The sequence below is a fragment of the Narcine bancroftii genome, chromosome 6 (assembly GCF_036971445.1).
Source record: "Narcine bancroftii isolate sNarBan1 chromosome 6, sNarBan1.hap1, whole genome shotgun sequence".
In the NCBI taxonomy this organism is placed as follows: domain Eukaryota; kingdom Metazoa; phylum Chordata; class Chondrichthyes; order Torpediniformes; family Narcinidae; genus Narcine; species Narcine bancroftii.
The window spans coordinates 143,831,759-143,852,603 of record NC_091474.1 but is presented as its reverse complement, the minus strand read 5'-3'; the positions used below and the strand labels follow the sequence as shown (position 1 = coordinate 143,852,603).

Here is a 20,845-nt window from a genome sequence, read left to right as displayed (position 1 = left end):
GGGAACTATTGATACATTTTCTATCGTCTTATTTAGTAGAATGTGGCTTCAGTGCTGCTAGTGATTTGCTGCAAGCTAAGAGAAACCAACTGGAAATTACAAAACGTGGAGGTTTAAGGTTGAAATAAAATTAGTCCCTCAAATCAAAAAAAAATCTGCAGCCAGCGTCAGAGGCAAGGTTCCCACTGAAGTGACAACAATTGTTGAATGTATGTTTGAGACGGTTGACATATTGAAGTAGTAGTTGAATAGGAAATATGTGTTCAAGTGTATTCCTGACTTTAATTGCATTGAAATACACTCGCAGTAAATTATTTAATTAAAACTTCTTTTAAATGTATAACTTTTTTCCACTAATGGTGGGGTGTATGTTTTTTTTAAACTAAAGTGAGGCTTAGGGCAAAAAAAGTTGAGAACCACTAGTCTAATTATTCGCTGTAGAAATTAGCAGGTCATCCGGGGTGGTGGAGGGGGGTTATTTGGTCCTTATTACAATCCTGACAGTCCACACCAGTGGCAAAAATGCTGACAGTCCACACTACTGGTGAATGATCAGTCATGAGAAAATAAAATTGACAACCTCAGGAAAAGGTGAAACAAATTTCAGACCCCAATCAGTACAAATTGGCAAGAACATCTCCTCCACAATCTCCATCATCACTGGAGCACCACTGGGCTGTGTACTTAGCCTCGTGGTCTACTCACTTTACACCTATGACTGAGTGGCTTGGTATAACAATAACACCATTTACAAATTTGCTGACGATATCACAGTAATTAACTGTATAAAAAGGGGTGATGAATCAGCATACATGAAGCAGATTGAAAACTTGGCTGAATGGTGCACTAACAACAACCTCGAACTCAATGTCTACAAAACCAAGAAGTTAATTGATGACTTCAGGAAGAGAATTCATAGGTGTACGATCCAGTGACCATTGGGAGATCAGAGGTGGAAAGGAAAAGGTGAGCAAATTTAAATTCCTGGGAGTCACTATCTCAGAGAACCTTTCCTGGACCTAACAGACTAATGCCATTGTGAAGATAGCACATCAGCGTCTCTACATCCTCAAGAGCTCATGGAGGTTCAGCATGCCATTGGACACCTTGGTGAACTTTTACAGATGTGTGGTGAAAAGTGTGCTTATAGCTTAACAGTTGGGCGTGGGGGCACCAATACCTCTGAGCAGAAAGCCCTGCAAAAGGTAGTGGACACAGCCCAGTACATCATGGGCAAAAACTTCCCCACCATCAAGAAAATCTACATGGAACACTACCATCAGAGAGCAGCAGCAATCATCAACGATCTACACCATCCAGACATTCTCTGTTCTTGCTGTTGCTATCAGGAAGAGGTAAAGGTGCCACAAGACCACCAGGTTCAGTCACTACCCATCCACCATCCTAGACGGGGGGGGGGGAAGCGCGACTCGGGGGGACTCGGGGGGGGGCGCGGGGAGCGCGACTCGGGGGGGGCGCGGGGAGCGCGACTCGGGGGGGGCGCAGGGAGCGCGACTCGGGGGGGGCGCGGGGAGCGCGACTCGGGGGGGGGCGCGGGGAGCGCGACTCGGGGGGGGCGCGGGGAGCGCGACTCGGGGGGGGCGCGGGCAGCGCGACTCGGGGGGGGCGCGGGGAGCGCGACTCGGGGGGGGCGCGGGGAGCGCGACTCGGGGGGGGCGCGGGGAGCGCGACTCGGGGGGGCGCGGGGAGCGCGACTCGGGGGGGGCGCGGGGAGCGCGACTCGGGGGGGGCGCGGGGAGCGCGACTCGGGGGGGGCGCGGGGAGCGCGACTCGGGGGGGGCGCGGGGGAGCGCGACTCGGGGGGGGGCGCGGGGAGCGCGACTCGGGGGGGGCGCGGGGAGCGCGACTCGGGGGGGGCGCGGGGAGCGCGACTCGGGGGGGGCGCGGGGAGCGCGACTCGGGGGGGGGCGCGGGGAGCGCGACTCGGGGGGGGCGCGGGGAGCGCGACTCGGGGGGGGCGCGGGGAGCGCGACTCGGGGGGGGCGCGGGGAGCGCGACTCGGGGGGGGCGCGGGGAGCGCGACTCGGGGGGGGGCGCGGGGAGCGCGACTCGGGGGGGGGCGCGGGGAGCGCGACTCGGGGGGGGCGCGGGGAGCGCGACTCGGGGGGGGGCGCGGGGAGGCGCGACTCGGGGGGGGCGCGGGGAGCGCGACTCGGGGGGGGGCGCGGGGGAGCGCGACTCGGGGGGGGCGCGGGGAGCGCGACTCGGGGGGGGCGCGGGGAGCGCGACTCGGGGGGGGCGCGGGGAGCGCGACTCGGGGGGGGGCGCGGGGAGCGCGACTCGGGGGGGGGCGCGGGGAGCGCGACTCGGGGGGGGGCGCGGGGAGCGCGACTCGGGGGGGGCGCGGGGAGCGCGACTCGGGGGGGGCGCGGGGGAGCGCGACTCGGGGGGGGGCGCGGGGAGCGCGACTCGGGGGGGGCGCGGGGAGCGCGACTCGGGGGGGGCTCGGGGAAAAGCGACTCGGGGGGGGCGCGGGGAGCGCGACTCGGGGGGGCGCGGGGAGCGCGACTCGGGGGGGGCGCGGGGAGCGCGACTCGGGGGGGGGCGCGGGGAGCGCGACTCGGGGGGGGCGCGGGGGAGCGCGACTCGGGGGGGGCGCGGGGAGCGCGGACTCGGGGGGGGGCGCGGGGAGCGCGACTCGGGGGGGGGCGCGGGGGAGCGCGACTCGGGGGGGGGCGCGGGGAGCGCGACTCGGGGGGGGCGCGAGGAGCGCGACTCGGGGGGGGCGCGGGGAGCGCGACTCGGGGGGGGGCGAGGGGAGCGCGACTCGGGGGGGGGCGCGGGGGAGCGCGACTCGGGGGGGGCGCGGGGAGCGCGACTCGGGGGGGGGCGCGGGGAGCGCGACTCGGGGGGGGGCGCGGGGAGCGCGACTCGGGGGGGGCGCGGGGAGCGCGACTCGGGGGGGGCGCGGGGAGCGCGACTCGGGGGGGGCGCGGGGGAGCGCGACTCGGGGGGGGCGCGGGGGGAGCGCGACTCGGGGGGGGCGCGGGGGGGAGCGCGACTCGGGGGGGGCGCGGGGGGAGCGCGACTCGGGGGGGGCGCGGGGGGGAGCGCGACTCGGGGGGGGCGCGGGGGGAGCGCGACTCGGGGGGCCGGGGGAGCGCGACTCGGGGGGCCGGGGGGAGCGCGACTCGGGGGGCCGGGGGGAGCGCGACTCGGGGGGCCGGGGGAGCGCGACTCGGGGGGCCGGGGGGAGCGCGACTCGGGGGGGCCGGGGGGAGCGCGACTCGGGGGGCCGGGGGGAGCGCGACTCGGGGGGCCGGGGGGGAGCGCGACTCGGGGGGCCGGGGGGAGCGCGACTCGGGGGGCCGGGGGGAGCGCGACTCGGGGGGCCGGGGGGAGCGCGACTCGGGGGGCCGGGGGGGAGCGCGACTCGGGGGGCCGGGGGGAGCGCGACTCGGGGGGCCGGGGGGAGCGCGACTCGGGGGGCCGGGGGGAGCGCGACTCGGGGGGCCGGGGGGGAGCGCGACTCGGGGGGCCGGGGGGAGCGCGACTCGGGGGGCCGGGGGGGAGCGCGACTCGGGGGGCCGGGGGGAGCGCGACTCGGGGGGCCGGGGGGAGCGCGACTCGGGGGGCCGGGGGGAGCGCGACTCGGGGGGCCGGGGGGAGCGCGACTCGGGGGGCCGGGGGGGAGCGCGACTCGGGGGGCCGGGGGGGAGCGCGACTCGGGGGGCCGGGGGGAGCGCGACTCGGGGCCGGGGGAGCGCGACTCGGGGGGCCGGGGGGAGCGCGACTCGGGGGGCCGGGGGGAGCGCGACTCGGGGGGCCGGGGGGAGCGCGACTCGGGGGGCCGGGGGGGAGCGCGGACTCGGGGGGGGCCGGGGGGGGAGGGGGACTGGGGGGGGGGGGGGGGGGGGCCGGGGGGAGCGCGACTCGGGGGGCCGGGGGGAGCGCGACTCGGGGGGCCGGGGGGGAGCGCGACTCGGGGGGCCGGGGGGAGCGCGACTCGGGGGGCCGGGGGGAGCGCGACTCGGGGAGGCGGGGTGAGCGCGACTTGGGGTGGAGCACGACTCAGGGGGGGCAGGGGGAGTGCGGCGACTTTGGGGGGGCGCGCCAGCATGACTGGAAGGGGGTGGATACGTCAGCACAATTCTGGGGGCTTAAATCTGGGGCTTTTGTTCTGAAATTCAGAACACACTGACCCCCAAGGGTTCCGGATAAAGGATTGTGTACCTGTAGTAGCATCTGTGGGGATGGTGGAGGTGAGGGGGGTGGGGCGGGGGGAATGTCGGGGGAGATTGATGAGAATCTGAGGAAATAAAAGAGGTTTGAAGGATTAATGTAAATTGATGCTTGATGATTTATGTGCTCTCTGTGGGCCAAAGACTTGGATTCTTTGTTGTATGATTATGACACCGGTTAGCACAGACTTCCACTGGCTTGAAATTGTGCAAACTAGTTCTTTCTGGCTCCACAACACATTGCTGAATGCTATATCTATGCCTTAAAGCATCAATTCATTGTTGAATTTCCCAAGTATCTATTCTTTACATACAAACCAAGACAAAGTCCATTAAAAACTACATCTCTTCAAGAGAATTCTCAGGGAAAAGGACAAATTGTTGCAGAAAGCATGTGGTCAACAGTTTACAATCATCATTTTTTTTGATGTGGAGCATGTCCCTTCTCACATTTACTATTGAAATTAATAATCTCAGTGTCTGCACTTACCGTTCCCTTTATATCTATGTCAGCATATTTCTGCAGTAAAGCCCTCACAATCTCCACGTGACCACCTTTTACAGCACCAATTAGTACGGTATCACCACTCTGAAATAAAATGTACATGGAAAATTCTCATAATTAGAATTAGGGTTAATATTAAATTGGACATAGTAACAAAATTCCAATGTTAAAAGTCAAGCTGAAATCACATTAAGCTTTTGACAATCAATAAACTTTGACATATATAAGTTGCACAGCAACACAGGCGGTAGGCTAGCTATAGTGACCAAGATTTGATCCTGACCATCCGAGTTGTCTTTGTGGAATTTGCACATTCTCCCTATGACCATGTGGGGTTCTTTCAGCTGCATTGATGTGCTCCATCATGCCAAAGATGAGCTGGTTGTCAAGTTAAAATGGCCACTATAAATTATTTCCTGGGTAAAGTATATATTCTGTGGGGTTGGGGAAGGGTGGGTTGGAAGGTCAGTGAGAATAAATATAGTATAGGATTATGGGAAATGGGTGTTTCATGGTTAGCACAGATTGAAAGGGCCAAAGGCTAGTAGCAACATGGTCAATGTTGTGGCGTTAGCACAATGCTATTACTGGACCAGCGACCCAGGTTAAAATCTGGTACTGTCTGTAAGGAGTTTGTGCATTCTCCCTGTGTCTATGTAAGTTTTCTCTCGCTACTCCAGTTTCTACCCAGCAAATATGGTTAATTAGTCACATGGGCATATTTGGGCAGAAGGGCCTGTTACCATGCTGTATTTCTGAAAAGATACTAACAAATGCCCAGGAAGCTTGCTGGGGAAAGGATAAGTGTGGCAGACGGGAAACAAAAAAGGAGCAAGAAATTAAGATATGTGAAGATTATAGTACATTTTAGCAGATCTCTTCAGTAACAATACAAAAATTTAAGAAGGTATTAAATTAAAATCAATAAAAAATTTTAACAAACCTACAAACAATAAATTGATAGTTACAAGCATGTAGGAGCCAAAAGTTGTAAAATCTGCATGTTTTCCAACATTTTTTAAATTTGTGAAAATTCACACAGATTAATTACATTTTTCTAAAGACAAACTGTAGGAAAAAAAATCCAAATACAAACCCTGTCAGGGATGTTGACATAAGTGCCAGCATCTAACAGATCCTGAACAATTTCAATGTGACCTTCCTTCGCTGCAATCATCAAAGCTGTATTTCCATCTTTGTCAGTCAAATTGACATTTGGATTACGTTTTAACAATTCCTTCACTTCTTCAGTGTAGCCACCTTTAACAGCCACAATTAAAGCTGTCATGGAATTCTACAAAAAAATGGGTTACGAAAGCTTAATTTAAAAAAATTAAATGAAATTCAACACAATTAACACTTTTTAAGCATTAACTTGCCCATAATATCTCTTCCTTATGACAAGAGAGAGAGATACCCATTAATTTTGAGTTTATTTAATTGTAAACAGGGAGTGAAAAGAAAGCATAATCTTCAGGGTGAATAAAGATACAATAATTAAAGCAATACATTTATACATTAAACTTTCACAAAATCTGCATGCAATTGCAAAAAACACAGAAGAAAATGGTGAAGCAACACATGTTGCAAGGATGAATAAGATTACATACTCCTTGCAGGAGTAAGTGACAAACTTGACTACAGACAAAGCAGAGTGCACAGAAATATAAAAAGGTCATTATGTAGCAGCAAAGTGAAATGTGTTAATTTCTCATGGGAAGATCTGACAGAAAAAGAAAACATTAAGTTCGTATGAAAGCTTGGTTAGGCCAAATTTGGCACATCACACACTGCTTTGTTTTCCTTTTACAAAGGACAAGTGAGAGAGGAACACTACAAGATACAAACAAGTGCTCAATTACTCTTAAGGAAAGATTGAACAGGCTCTGGCTCACTTCTCCAGAAAAGATTAAGGGGAGGGAGAACCTGACATAAGTCTAAGATCATGAAAGGGTGTGATAAGATGTGGTGAATATGTTGACATGTAATCAAAATCAAGGTCTATAAATATATAATCACTGGTAACAGGTAACTTCCTTATTAAGTGATTGCTTGGAAGGTGAAACCAGCCGACACATTGTAATTGAATCAAGTGGCATTGGTATATTGAAAGAAAAGTAGAGAGAATAGAGACTTGTATAAAACATGCAATCCAAATAGACTTTGCCTGAAATAGAATGTTTGATTCTGTACCCTTACTATTTTCTGAAACATATCAATAAATAACCTCCAATTATGCAAAATCACTTGCTATTTCTTGTAAGCATAATGGCTATAGCAATCAATAAGGGTCATTGCAACAATGATTGAAATGCATGTTAAGTTTCAGGTATCAACCAATTAGATTAACATTAGTAAGACTACAGGTATGTGGTGAGGGGGTTCATAGGGCAAGGAAATGCATACTCACAACTAACAACACAAAAGAGATGGGCTAAAGGCTGAACTAAAAGATAGCTAGGCTATGTGAGTGGTAAGAGAAGGTTGAGAATTATTGTTCTAGACCCAACTGTTACTGAAATATTTTGCTTGAGAAAAATTGTCAATGGCCCATTTCCTTTGGAGTTATGAAATCGTGCACAAACTAGTCAATTAGGTAGGATCAAAACAGTGGTTTCAAACTTTTTCTTTCTACCCACATACCACCTTAAGCAATCCCTTAAACATCACAGAACACCTATGTCATAGGGAATACTTAAAGTGGCATGTGAGTGGAAAGAAAAAGGTTGAGAAGAGGTAGAGCATTATTTCCTGCAATAGGCAATTTAAGATATTTTTTAAAACGTTTAAAAATTACAATGCAAATTGAGAAACATCTTGCCAGAGGCTTTGGGAATGCTGCTAAAAAAGGCAAAAGCAGACTAGAACTTTGTTTTATCCTTGAATTTTGGAGAAGACAGAATCCTTAAAAAAATAGGGCAAACTATTTAACATTGAAATTAGATTGCCCATGGTTTCTTTAATTGGAAACAGCTGGGTGCAACATCAGCACAACATCATAAGAAATTATTTGGTGTGTTTCCTGGATTATCTGCATCAGGATTATTAAAAGCTCACTTAGCTTCCAAGATTTCAAATGAGGCATGGGACCAGGGCCAATAACATTAAAATATATACAGTAGTTCATCCCATCACTGGATAAACCCAGATTACCGCATGCCCATGCTAATGAAAAGGTGAACCCACAAAGAAAATTTTGCAGGTGTTTGAAATAATTCTATTGCACAGCACACCTACAAATGCTGCAACATGATAGAATTATTAAGTCTCCTGGTAGAGAGATTTAAAAAGACACATTTAATAATAAACTAAGTGAAATTAAACAGGAGGCAAGTGCCTGAACTGATAATGGCTGCAGCAAAATTAATACTACTTGATAATAATAAACGCAGCACTTCAAGTTACCTTAATATCTTTAAGACCATTTTACAAAGCCATAGGAATGAAACACAAAAGTCTGCAGATGCTTGGATTGCAGTAAAAACACAGAAAACGCTGGAGAAACTCAGTGGGTCTTGCAGCGTCGATAGGAAGTAAAAGAGATATAATTGACGTTTCGGATCTGAACCCTTCTTCAAGTTCCTCCAGAATTTTTGTGTTCTTAAAATCAAAAACATTCAAACACGAGAGTAACTTTTCAGATTTAGCAAAGTACATTTTGTCCACTAAGTACAGCTATTTGTTGTGAGAGTATTTTGGTTTAATAATTTTAAAAGATCTCATCAATTGAGAAGATCCAGCATTGTGCCTTCGTCAAATTTAATCATTAGTCACAAAATTCACTACTTTGCTATATCAGTTATTCAGAAAACTGAAATATTTGCACCTTTATTAATGAAAGTTGATTTAAAATAATTATATCCAAGCATCAAGTCAAATGGAGATAAATCAATAGTTAGAATATCAAGTCATGTGTTACATATGAGAATCTGCACTCATTATAATAAAATCATAAAAATGCTGGAGGAACTCAGGCGGTCTTGCAGCGTCCATAGGAATTAAAGATATATTAATCATAAAAAGTGCACCTCTTAATGAATTAATCATTAAGTATATCTCGTGAACCTAAGCACCCATTTTCAACTCAAATGCATTCGGGGCAGAATGAAGATCCATTTCTCTGTAAAGATTTTCTTTTGTGTATATATTTATTTAAAATATTTTTTTCCATACATGTAATCATAGCCATATGCAAAATACAGTGAACAGATATTAATATCAAATCTATTATAGATGATGGAAGTAAAAAAAACTCAACCCCCCAACCCCTCCCCCTAAATAAAATCCAAAGAGAAAAGAAATGAAAATTTTAAAAACGCACAGAAAGATAGAAAAGTAGGAAAACAAGAATAGAAACCTGGCTACTCACACCACAGTTCTAATCATTTCTATCTTTTAATACTTCCAAGAAGGTTAACGAGGTTCGAAGGTTAGCAAAAACATCTATAAATTAATTCTTCAATTTGTAAATACAAGTGCCAAATTTTCAAAAATAAATTATATTTATTTTGCAGATTATAAGTAATTTTCTCAAAATAAACACAGCTATGCATTTCTGCATTTCATTGCTCCATACCTAGGTGGGTGTCTGATTTCTGTGTTATTGTTATACATTTTATTGCTACTGCTAAGCCAATCATTACAAAATCTTTTTGGTATATAGATAATTTCAATATTGAAGTGATAAGACCAAAATTATCTAATAAAAATAACAATGAATTTTGTGGAAATTTAATTCCTGTAACTCATTCTAAAAAAAAATGCCTAATTAACCAAAAAGATATCAGTTTAGGACAAGACCAAGTAACGTGTAAAAAAAAGTGCCTTTGTAGCATCCCGTGACCCACTCCACAGGCCAACACAGCAAACAATCGTCGAACACGACGGTTGGGCAGACAGCATGAGGGATGAGACACCCGCTCCCATAGGTCACATTGGTCGTATCAGCCAATCACAGCCAGCAGATCGCAGGGGGTCCAATCCAGGCCCACGCATCCAGGACAACCAATCAGCAGCTGGCCTCGCTTAAGCCACACCCCAGTGGTGACACAGCCTGCTAACTATAAAAGGCAGAGCTGCTGACAAATAAAGTCAGTGTCAATTACATTCCCTTTGTGTGCGAGTCTTCTTTCTACATCGAGCTATAATGGTAGCGACTCCACTATACCTGTCACTTGACCACATCTAAAAAGTGATCTGATAAATCTGATTTCAATCTATTTAACTTCTGTGGTGTGAGATACAATTGATGTAAAAAAAAAATTATAATGAACTAATCTATACCTAACATTTATAGTATTTGTCATACTGTCTTGGCACAGATCTGACCAATTTTGTTCATCTATGTTAATATTTAGATAGTCTTCCATCGTCGGCTGAACCTATATGTCCACTGTTTGGAAGTTCCCTTCTACACTAAAGTATATATAGCTGAGATAAATTTCTTAATACATCTACTATGTATCAGCATTTCTACATCACCACATTTCAGTAATAACATTGTTGGACCCAATTTATCTCTCAAATAAGTTCTTAACTGATAAGATATCTGTGCAAAGATTGAAGGGCATGGCATTACAAGTTAAATGATTTAAATTTAGGATTTACAATCTGACCCGAAACATTGACTTACTGCTTCTCCTCGATGCTGCCTGACCTGCTGTGTTCTTCCAGCATTTTGTGTATTTTCATTTTACAAGTTGAATATCGACCTTCAACTTTCTTAGAATATTTTATTTTCTACAAATTTTAAACTCATTTTAAGCATATTTTATATTAAACAAAAAAAGCATTGCAACTACATACCGCTCCTTCTTGATCAACATCTGCACCCATTTCCAACAAATGTTTCACACATTCAAGATGACCCTTTCTGGCAGCCCAGATCAATGGAGTTGTTCCATACTAAAAAAAAATAAATGAAACATTCTTACAAGTACACTGAAATATTCTTGTGTATTATTTCAATGGATTCTGTAATTCGCAGATCGAGCTACATCAAACTGCTCAATTAATTTTCAGATCCAATAGCACTCACTTCCTAAAGGCAGAGTCATAGAGGCTCTTTGGGTTAACTCATCTATACCAACCAAGCTGGCTTTCTCCACTAGTCTCATTTGCCTGCATTTGGCCAATATCTCTCTCAACCCATCCTTCCCATGTATCTGCCAAATGCTTTTTTAAATTTTCCAGTTGCTCCTACTTCTAGAGCTTCCTCTGGCAGGAGTGAAAAAGTTGCCTTTCAGATCCTTCTTAAATCTCTCCTCCTGACTACGTCCTCAAGTTCTTGAATCATCTACCCTTGAAAGTAAGACATTATTCGTGTTCACTGTGATTTCATGAACCCCTAAAGTCACCCCTCAGCCTCCTACCTTCTGGGAAATATACACCCACCCTATTCAACATCTCCCTCCACCTCAAGCCCAAACAAAAATAGAATTCTTCCTCATACAAGGCAAATAACAATTTAAAGCTTAAATTTGAAATTACTTTTTTTATGTAACTCATGATGAAAATCTTTATCTCTGCTGACTTTACTCTTCCATCTTAGCAAGTTACTTTTTCTGAAATAATATTTATTTTTACAAAATACTTTACTCAGATCTTGCCAAAGTTCTCATAAAAGCAATGTCTTATGTCTCATCTGCATATCCAATATGCTGCAACTATTGAAAATAGAAAAGTTATGCTACATTTAAAAATTAGTTGATTAAACAATCTTAAAGACTTTCCACTATTTTTTCCACTTAAATTTTAAATCTTCCAGATTAAAATCTTTATAAAAATTAATAATCCACTTAACAATTGAACAATTTATTTTGGAATGCTCAAATCATCACGAATAATAAAAAAAAACCTAAACTTTTATCGGAATTCTTCAAACACAAGTACATTATATCATCAAAAGCTACTTATTTTCTTATCAGTACATCAACTTCTATTTTTGCAGAATACTTTTATTCATCTTATTAAAGTAATCTCTACTGTTACAGGTTATATATTTTATATAAATGTTTATAAAAGAGATAGATGGTGGGGGTTTAGTGTAGGTCACTTCACAAACAGACATTAAGATTTCATAAAAGACAACTCATTTGAAATGCAAGAGCTATGCATAAGCAGAGACATCATGTCCACTGATTTTACAGAAACTTTGAAGAATGCCTATGGAGACTTTACGAGTAGGTGTTAATTGGACTGATGTTGGGGAATAAATGGACTATTGTCTTTAAAGCAACAGATGGCCAGGCTCAAGAAACTAATTCTGATGTTGTTAGCAATCTGTCTGGTTGCAGTTTGCTGTTCTAAGAAGGGTCATGTGGTTTTGCAAACTGAGAGAGAGAAAAAAAACATTATTCTTGGGAGGGAAAGAGAGATAGTTCTACAGTGGCTTTTGAGGCTGCAACATTACAAGCTAGCAGGCTTGTTGAAACCACATTTTGAAGACCGGTTGTGTTCTAAGTTCAGCCTGTTCAAAACCCTTGTGGTCCTTATAAGAGGAAATGGTTGGCTAGAGTATTTCTCCTGAAACAAGGAAAACAAGAGGAACTTTGTGGTGATCTATAAGAAGAGGTTATCATTTGGAAAACCTATGATGGGGCAAGTTTCTTTGGCAAGACACTGAAGTGGTTTATCAGAAGAAACCAGTTTGTGTGCATCCAGCGAGCAACAAATCGCTCTCTCTGAAACCGACAAAAATCTTCCTGAGCAATAACCATTTACCTGTAAGCTTCAGAGCCTGGTGAAAATTCATAAATGTTAAATTTTGTGCACAGTACAAGAATTGTCTGATACTGGTGAATTTAGAGAAGTGAGATTGGACTGTAAAGAATTTTCCTGAACATAAATACATTACATACATGTGCGCTTTGGATTAGAAGGGTGTTAAGTTAATACCATTAAGTTAAAGTTTGATCCTGTTTTTATGTTAAAAAAAATTAAAAGAAACTTTTGTTTAAGTAACCATTTGTCTTGGTGAATTTCTATTGCTGCTGGATTTTGGGGCCCTTTAGACTCGTAACACTGCTTACTACATCATCCTTCCCGTTATTTATTTATTTATTTGTTTGTTTATTTATTTTACAGACTGGAGAGCAAAGGACATACCAAAAACGTTTGTCATAAAAGTACTGAAATTTATGATATTTAAAACTGGGAGAAATAGTTGAAGATTAGGGAAACAGAATAAAATGGTCGCTTTTTCCACAGGAAGACCACCGGGATGATTGACTGAATTGCTTCCTTCTGGTCCATGAATTACACATAATCCATATTTTTAGACAAAATCTCAGATCTTATTACTCAATGGTAGACATTTTGAAACTACAAACCACCAAGAACAACAACCAGGCTTCTAATTATTCTTGGATTGAGCCAAGCGCAGAGTCAAATTGCTTCATGCAAATATTTTTTATTTGAGAATATGCCAGTGTATGTTGATTTAAGGCACTGACATTTTTTTTTAAATTTAAATATTCACTGCATCTCTGTTTCACCACTTGAGGAATTAATAAATTGATGGATGGCTGAATTCACAAATGCATTCGACTACTTTTTTAGTAAGCTTTAAAATATGAAGTATTCCATTATTGATTAGCAGACAGAAAGCGGCTGGGTTTTAAAATCAAAATTAAAATCAAAAGCAAAAAAATTAAAATAGATCTAAATGCAGTGTTTTTTAATTTCATACTCATGGCAAATAAAATATTTCTGGACCATTATATTTTGGTGAACAAAAACTTACATAGTGCATGAGCGACTACAATTTGTATGCTCATTGCATTGGAAACTAGCCAATGCTAACTTGATGTCACAGAATACCATTTCCTGAAATCACTCTAAGTTTTCTTCCATTGGGATGCACTTCTGATAGGATTTTATCCATTAAATGAATGTAACACTGATTTAACTTCCTGGCCAATTGGACACTTGAATACTTTCTGCTTGAGAGCTGCTCAAGATTACGAGAGATTTTTCTCAGAATCTGGCCGCACAAGCAGCCTTTTAGCTGACAACACAAGTAGGAACCATGAATTTTTCTAATTTTTTTGCATCTATTTTATAGAGCCAAGTATCAAAGCAAAAAAAAATTATCAGACAAATAAAATGTAGACAAAAGAAAAATATTGCAAATGCATCGATATGGCTTCCAAAAACAACTGTACAATTAAGAATTGTAGAATATCATTCAGAGATTGGAGATCATTAAAATTACAATCTTTCCTTTTACTAAAAATTCAATGTGTATGATTGTAACTTTCAAGAGTTTTATTTTTGTTAAGTATCAACTATTGCACTTAAATCACATGAAAACAAAAATCACATAGGAATCTATTATTTAGATTTTCGATATTAATCAAATGGGGAAGATGCAATTTTTGTTAAATTTCAATGCATAAACTAATATTAAAAAGTTTATAATATATTACATACTTTATCAGAACAGTTGACTTTGGCACCATAATGCAGGAGAAGTTTAACAATTTCGTGATGTCCTCGTCCAGCTGCCCAAATGATAGGGTAAACACTATACTGTTGATTGAAGTAAATCCTTGATTAAATGTCTACTTTTAAAACATGCTCAAAATTGACAAAAGACAACATTTTATCCAATAATTGAAATATACAAATTAAAACAAAAGTAAAAGTTTATTAACCATCTAGAGTATATCAAACTATGTAACAATGCCAAATCCATTAAATACTAAATTACTATGACTGAAACAATTTAAATATTCCTAAAAAAGATAGAGACCCATTAAAACCTACTTCTTATAGACCTATAAAAATCTAGTAAAAGTATTAGCGAATAGGCTTAATGAATATCTTCCTGATTTAATAAATATGGATCAGATGGGTTTTGTTAAAAATGGACAAACTTCAAAGAATATATTAAGGCTGTGGTGGCATGAGCAGTGGAAGAAACACAGCCACCACATTGAGGGTCGTTAATGACAGTTTTTATTCAAATTCAGCATGCCCCTTTAAGGGCAGCATGAGCTCAGTCACCTGCTGCATTGTGACATCAAAATCTCTGCCCAGAGTGTGTATGGAAGGGATGCTGGAGTCAGAGAGAAACCTCTGATGACGCCATTTCCCCATGGCTGCTCCGCCACGTGGCGATACAAGCGGGGCCGGTTTGCTATGATGATGTGCACTGCCACAAGACTATTAATTATAATTCATTTAGCTCAGAAAAAAAAAATTAAATCTTTTTGTAGCTTTAGATGCCGAAAAAGCTTTTGATAGGATAAAGTGGGATTTTTTTTATTTAAGATTTTAAGTAAATTTTGTTTTGGTACTAACTTTATAAATTGGATTAAGGCCTTATATAGAAATCCCAAAGCTAAAGTGATTACTAATGGACAGATATCTCAATCTTTTAAATTAAATAGATCTAGTAGGCAAGAGTGCCCTTTATCACCAGCTTTGTTTGCTTTAGCTATAGAATCACTTGCACAAAAAATTAGAGATGATCAACAATTAAAGTGATTTGAGATAAATCAGATAAACATTGCTGATAATGTATTAGTTTATTTAACTCAACCACAAATATCGTTACCAAGATTTTATAGTAATTTGTTGGACTATGGGAACATTTCGGGATACAAGATAAATTGAAATAAAAGTGAAGTAGTAATGGAACTCGTAAAAGGAGATTATTCATAATGTAGACAAGCGGTTTTTTAAAAAATGGACAGAAAATATTAAATATTTAGGTATATATATTAATACTAATTTGAAAAAAAAATTAAATTATATTTCATTACTTAAAAAGATAGAGAAAGATTTTTAAAAATGGGTAAGTTTACCGATTACATTAACTGAGAGAGTTAATTGTATTAAGATGAACATTTTTCCATGACTTCAATTATTTATTTCAAATTTTACCTATATATTTACCTCAAAATTGTTTTCAAGATTTAAATAAAAAGTTAGAAAATTTCTTTGGAAAGGGAAGATGATAGAAAGTCTTTTGAAAAATTAACATGGAAATAGGACAAAGATTACAACTGAAACAATTTTAAAGAAAGTGAAAGTTAATCAAGAGATCTCAATATTTTGTAACTGATCATTGATGGGATCATTTTGATCAATTGTCTATAAACTTAGATTGATTCACATCCATACTGGAGACAGAAATTGCAAAGTGTAATACAATGCCTGAATCAAATGCACTTAAGAAAATCAGTATCAAGGTACATACAGTCAGATTTGGGCAAATCACTCACCTGCCCAGTAATATTTGGGTTTGCACCTTTCTCAAGAAATAGTCTTGAAATTTCTATATGACCTTTGTATGCTGCCCACATCAGGGAAGTCCAGCCACCCTGCAAACATAGTAAAATTAAAGCAGTTTATAAATGTTAAAATGTTTATTTTTAATCTCCCTTTACCTAAAAATTACATCCAATTAGAAACAGGCAAGGCTGCACTTTCAGTAAATAATTCTGAATAATTAGATTAGGACAAACATTTGATTTAAATTCAATATCAGACTTCAAATTTTGTTACTTTGCTCAACTTTCATAACAATTGCAATTATCTGTTTGGTTCAATTTTAACTTTACATGTACTGATCTGTTTATTCACTCAAAGCTTGGGCAGCATGGTTGGTGTAGGAGTTAGCACAACACCTTTACAATGCCAGTGATCAGGATTCTAATTCTGCGCTGTCTGTAAGGAGTTTGTATGTTCTACCTATTCTGCATGGGTATTCTCGGGGGGGGGGGGGGGTGGGGTGGGTGATGGTGGTGTCCAGTTTTGTCCCACTATTTAATTGAGTGTAAATTGGGTAGCACAGACTCATGGCCAAAATGGTGCTGTATGTCTAAATTTAACAAATTTATTTTATACATTTTATTTGTTTTTAAAGTTTTAGATTGCTCTGAACCTACTGCATTAGTCATTTTGCTGATTTAATTAGAAACACATCATGGATTAAACTTGCGCAAAAAAAAAATTACAATTATATTTGACACTTGAGTTGACAGAAAAATTTAAGGATATAAATTCATGCAAGACCCATGCAAAACAGGAGTGGCTATGCTTTGTAGTCTACTTCTGAAATTTGGTTTCAGTGAATTAAACAGAAGTATTAGAAGCATTACAACACACTGTATATTTTGGATTTAGTACTAGTTAACAAGATTGGTCATTTTCCACTTTTCCTTCATAATTCATAATGTTGGAGGGCGTGGCGAGATGGCGTAGAGACTAGACGTGCAATCCCTGTCCTCTCTGGTCAGACTTTTAAGTACCCATTTTTTAACCCTTTATTTTTAATTTTTTAATTTTAATTTTTAGTTTGATATTTTGGTGAGCCATTATGGCTACTAATGTAAAAAAAAACTAAGCCTCAGTTACAAAAGAAAATACAGTTTTGAAGTGGAAAAGATTTGGGGCCTAAACGACCTGAAACAGCCTCGGATTCAATTTCAGCGATCCCCAAGCCTCAATGATCGCCGGTGGGGACAAAAGTTAAAGTAACAGCCACTTACTAGTCTCAAGATGGCGCTGGTTCGACCAGTTTTGCAGAGGAAGGAGCGCGCTCCCGAGAAGTTGGACATGAGCCTGGAGGCTTGTCACAAAGAATAACCCCGTTGGAAGAGCTGGGAGCGCGGAGGAAGAAGACTGTGATGCTGGACACGCAGTCTATAGCGACTGGGGGCTTTTATAGCACTGCTAATTACGGAGGATTCCGTAATTTTATAAAAAAATGGTCTGCAGGGGAAGGACAGCCGTGACCCCCTGAGGATATCAGGGGGTCATCGTTGGGTGTCCAAACTCGCAGCAAAACAACTAGAATGCTACCTTTTGAAGTACAACTAGAAGAGAACTTGCCTTACTCTACCACTATACAGGAAATGGAAGAAGAGCTGGAAGAAAGTGAGTTACAAACTATGGAACCGGATTCTGCATTCCAAATTGCATCTCAATCTGTTTATACGATGTTTGAAGGTATTGCTTCTTATTTGGATATCATTACTGGTCAATTGAAACAGCTGGTTTAAATGAATACTGATATGAGCTCAAACCTAACTGTGTTTAAGGCAGAAGCTAAAGAAAATTGGGAAAACTTTTAAAAATTTGAAGCTTCCTTTTCTGAATGTGAACAACAGGTACAATCCAACACAGAAACAATAGTAAAGGTGGAAAAATCAGTTAAAGATTTAGGAGCCCGGGAAAGAGAATTAACAAAAAAAAATAGACTATTTGGAAAATAAAAGCAGAAGAAATAACGTGAAAATTGTGGGTTTGCCAGATGGTATAGAAGGTCAAGATCCTGTCAATTTTTTTAAAAAATTGGATTCCCCAGATGTTAGGGAAAGAGTCTTTTCCTGATGGATTGGTATTGGAAAGAGCACATAGAGCTTTAAGAACACCCTTACCTGGTCAACCTCCAAGAGTTGTGATAGTTCGCTGTTTGAACTGTTTGGATAAAGAAATAATTCTTCGACTTGCAGTTCAAAATGAAAGACAAAGGCAAGCTCCAATGATGGTTCAGAATAGTAGAGTTTTCTTCTACCCTGATTTGAGTCACTTTCCAACGGTCTTGGAAATTGGAAAAATGGCGGGAATGGAAAGAGTTCATCTACTCTTGAAATGAGTTCACCATCTGGACTGGAATCTCAAGGCTGAAAATTTTTATTTGTAATATGTCAATATTTTTGATTGACTGGCTGGGGAGGAGGGGATTGCACTAATTTCTTTGTTAGTCATCAGTCACTAGTGGGTAATCCACACCCAGTTTTTTTAGGGAGTTACTACCTTTTGGTAGGTTTTATTTGGGGTGTTTTTTTTTTCTTATTAACAAATATTATTTTATTTGGAGGGCCTATATATTTTAAGTTGGGGGTCCTATATATATTTTTTTTCTTTATTATTATTAATTTTGTGATAGTTTTGGTATTTAGTAATTGTATTAGATATGTCAAATTTGAAACAACCTGATCAAATGTAAGAGGGTTTTGGCATATAATCAAAAAAATTAAATTGATATCGCTTTTTTACATGTGACACATTTGAATGATAAAGAAAGTATGAAATTGAAGAGGGACTGGGTTGGACGTGTTTTTTTTTCTTCATTTAACTCTAAAGCTAAGGGAGTAGCAATTTTAACACATAAAAATTTATCTTTTGAATTACAATCAATGGAAATGAATGCAGGATATATTCTTAAATTGAATTGTAAGATTTTTAATGAATTTTGGACCTTACTCAACATTTATGCACCGAATGTGGATGATGAAGCATCTATTTCGGATGCATTTTTGCTTCTGGGACAAGCTAATGAAAATGTTCTGGTTGGAGGAGTTTTCAACTGTGTTTTGGAACCCTTATTTGATAAATGTCCAAAAAATGTTAAAAAATCCAAAATGGCAATTAAAATTCGAGCTTTGATGAAAAATCTTAATTTAGTGGACATTTGGTGACGTCTCAATCCAACAGAGAAGGATTTCCCTTTTTATTCATTTAGACATGAATCCTTTTCTAGAATTGATTTTTTTTTTTAAGTATCGGCACATTTACAGGGGAAAGTATTGCAAGCAGAATATAAAAGTCGGGTAATTTCAGATCATTCCTTGTTGTATTTTACTTATGAGAGTTCTGAAAAAGTTCGTGCAGCTTCTCGTTGGAGATTTAATATGATGTTGTTAAAAAAAGTGGAATTTATTGAATTTTTTAAAAAACAAATCAAATTCTTCTTGGAAGAGAATGTTAATTCCGTTCAGAGTAAATTTATATTGTGGGATGCTATTACTTGAGAGGTCAAATAATTAGTTACAACTCTAAGGTTAAAAATAATTATTTGACTGAGAGCCTTGAATTAGAGAAACAGATTGATGAATTAGAAAAGGAAGTTCAGAGAGATGTGACCGAAAATATAATACGATGCAATCTTATCAATTTGAATGCTTGATTAATAGATCTAAACAATGGTATTATGAATGGGGTGAGAAAGCATATAAGGTACTTGCAAGGCAGTTAAAAAAGAACAAGTATCAAGGATTATTAATGCAGTTAGACGAAATTCGACTGTTACTTACAAACCTCGTGAGATTAATGATGAGTTTTACTCATTTTATAAGAAACTATATACTTCTGAGGAAAAACAGGAGAGTGGATCGATTGATTCCTTTTTATTGATGTTGAAATTACCGGCATTAGAAGAAGATATATTGGAGCTGGAGGCTCCTTTTACTGATTTAGAAATTAAATTGGCTATATTGGAAATGCTGAATGGAAAATCACCTGGTAATGATGGGTTTTCGGTTGAATTTTATAAGGTATTTTATGATGATTTATCTACAGTGTTTGGAGATGTGATACGACAGATTAATGAACATTATGATTTACCTGAATCATGCTCTAGTGCTTTAATTACTGTAATTCCTAAGAAGGATAGAGATCCATTGAAGGTGTCTTCATATAGATAAATTTCTTTGTTAAATGTAGACTACAAAATAATAGCTAAAGTATTAGCGAATCGATTGGCTAAATTTTTACCTAAGCTGATACATGTTGATCAAACAGGTTTTATAAAGAATAGATATGCTTCAGATAATATTCTTCGTGATTAATTTGATTAATAAATATCGACAGTGCCCTGACCACCCGATGGTGATATCTCTCGATGCAGAAAAGGCTTTTGATAGAGTTGAGTGGAACTTTTTATTTAAAGTTTTAGAGAAATTTAAGTTTGGTCCTTTTTTTATTGGTTGGATTAAAGCTTTATATAATAAACCAATAGCCAGGATATTGACAAATGGTCAGATCTCAGAACCTTTTAAATTAACCCATTTTCCAGCTTTGTTTGCGTTAGTAATTGAACGTTTAGCTCAGCTGATACGACAAAATACATAGATACAAGGTATGAGAGTTTTAAATGAGGAGCATTAAATTAATTTATTTGCTGACGATGTATTGGTGTATTTAACAAAACCAGCTCAGTCACTTTTACACTTGAAGGAGTGTTTAACACAATATGGACCTTTGTCTGGATATAAAGTTAATTGGGAAAAAAGTGATATTTTACCGAAAGGTGAAGGAGATTATTCAGTTTATAAGAACATTATTAACTTGAATTTAATTTTATTAAATATTTGGGTATAAATGTGGATGTTGATTTTCAATC

General features: G+C 41.4%; 1 protein-coding gene across 5 annotated transcripts in view; it reads right to left on the bottom strand.

The window, feature by feature from the left end:
* Positions 1–20,845, bottom strand: part of LOC138736554 (kinase D-interacting substrate of 220 kDa-like) — a 135,058-nt gene that overhangs the window by 90,424 nt on the left and 23,789 nt on the right. For all 5 annotated transcript variants that reach the window (XM_069886242.1, XM_069886244.1, XM_069886241.1 and 2 more), the window contains exons 5-9: positions 15,939–16,037; positions 14,140–14,238; positions 10,513–10,611; positions 5,804–6,001; positions 4,693–4,791 (exon numbers count right to left, since the gene is read on the bottom strand). In XM_069886242.1, coding sequence (XP_069742343.1) covers positions 4,693–4,791; positions 5,804–6,001; positions 10,513–10,611; positions 14,140–14,238; positions 15,939–16,037 — 594 coding nt within the window. The remainder of the gene's footprint in view (positions 1–4,692; positions 4,792–5,803; positions 6,002–10,512; positions 10,612–14,139; positions 14,239–15,938; positions 16,038–20,845) is intronic.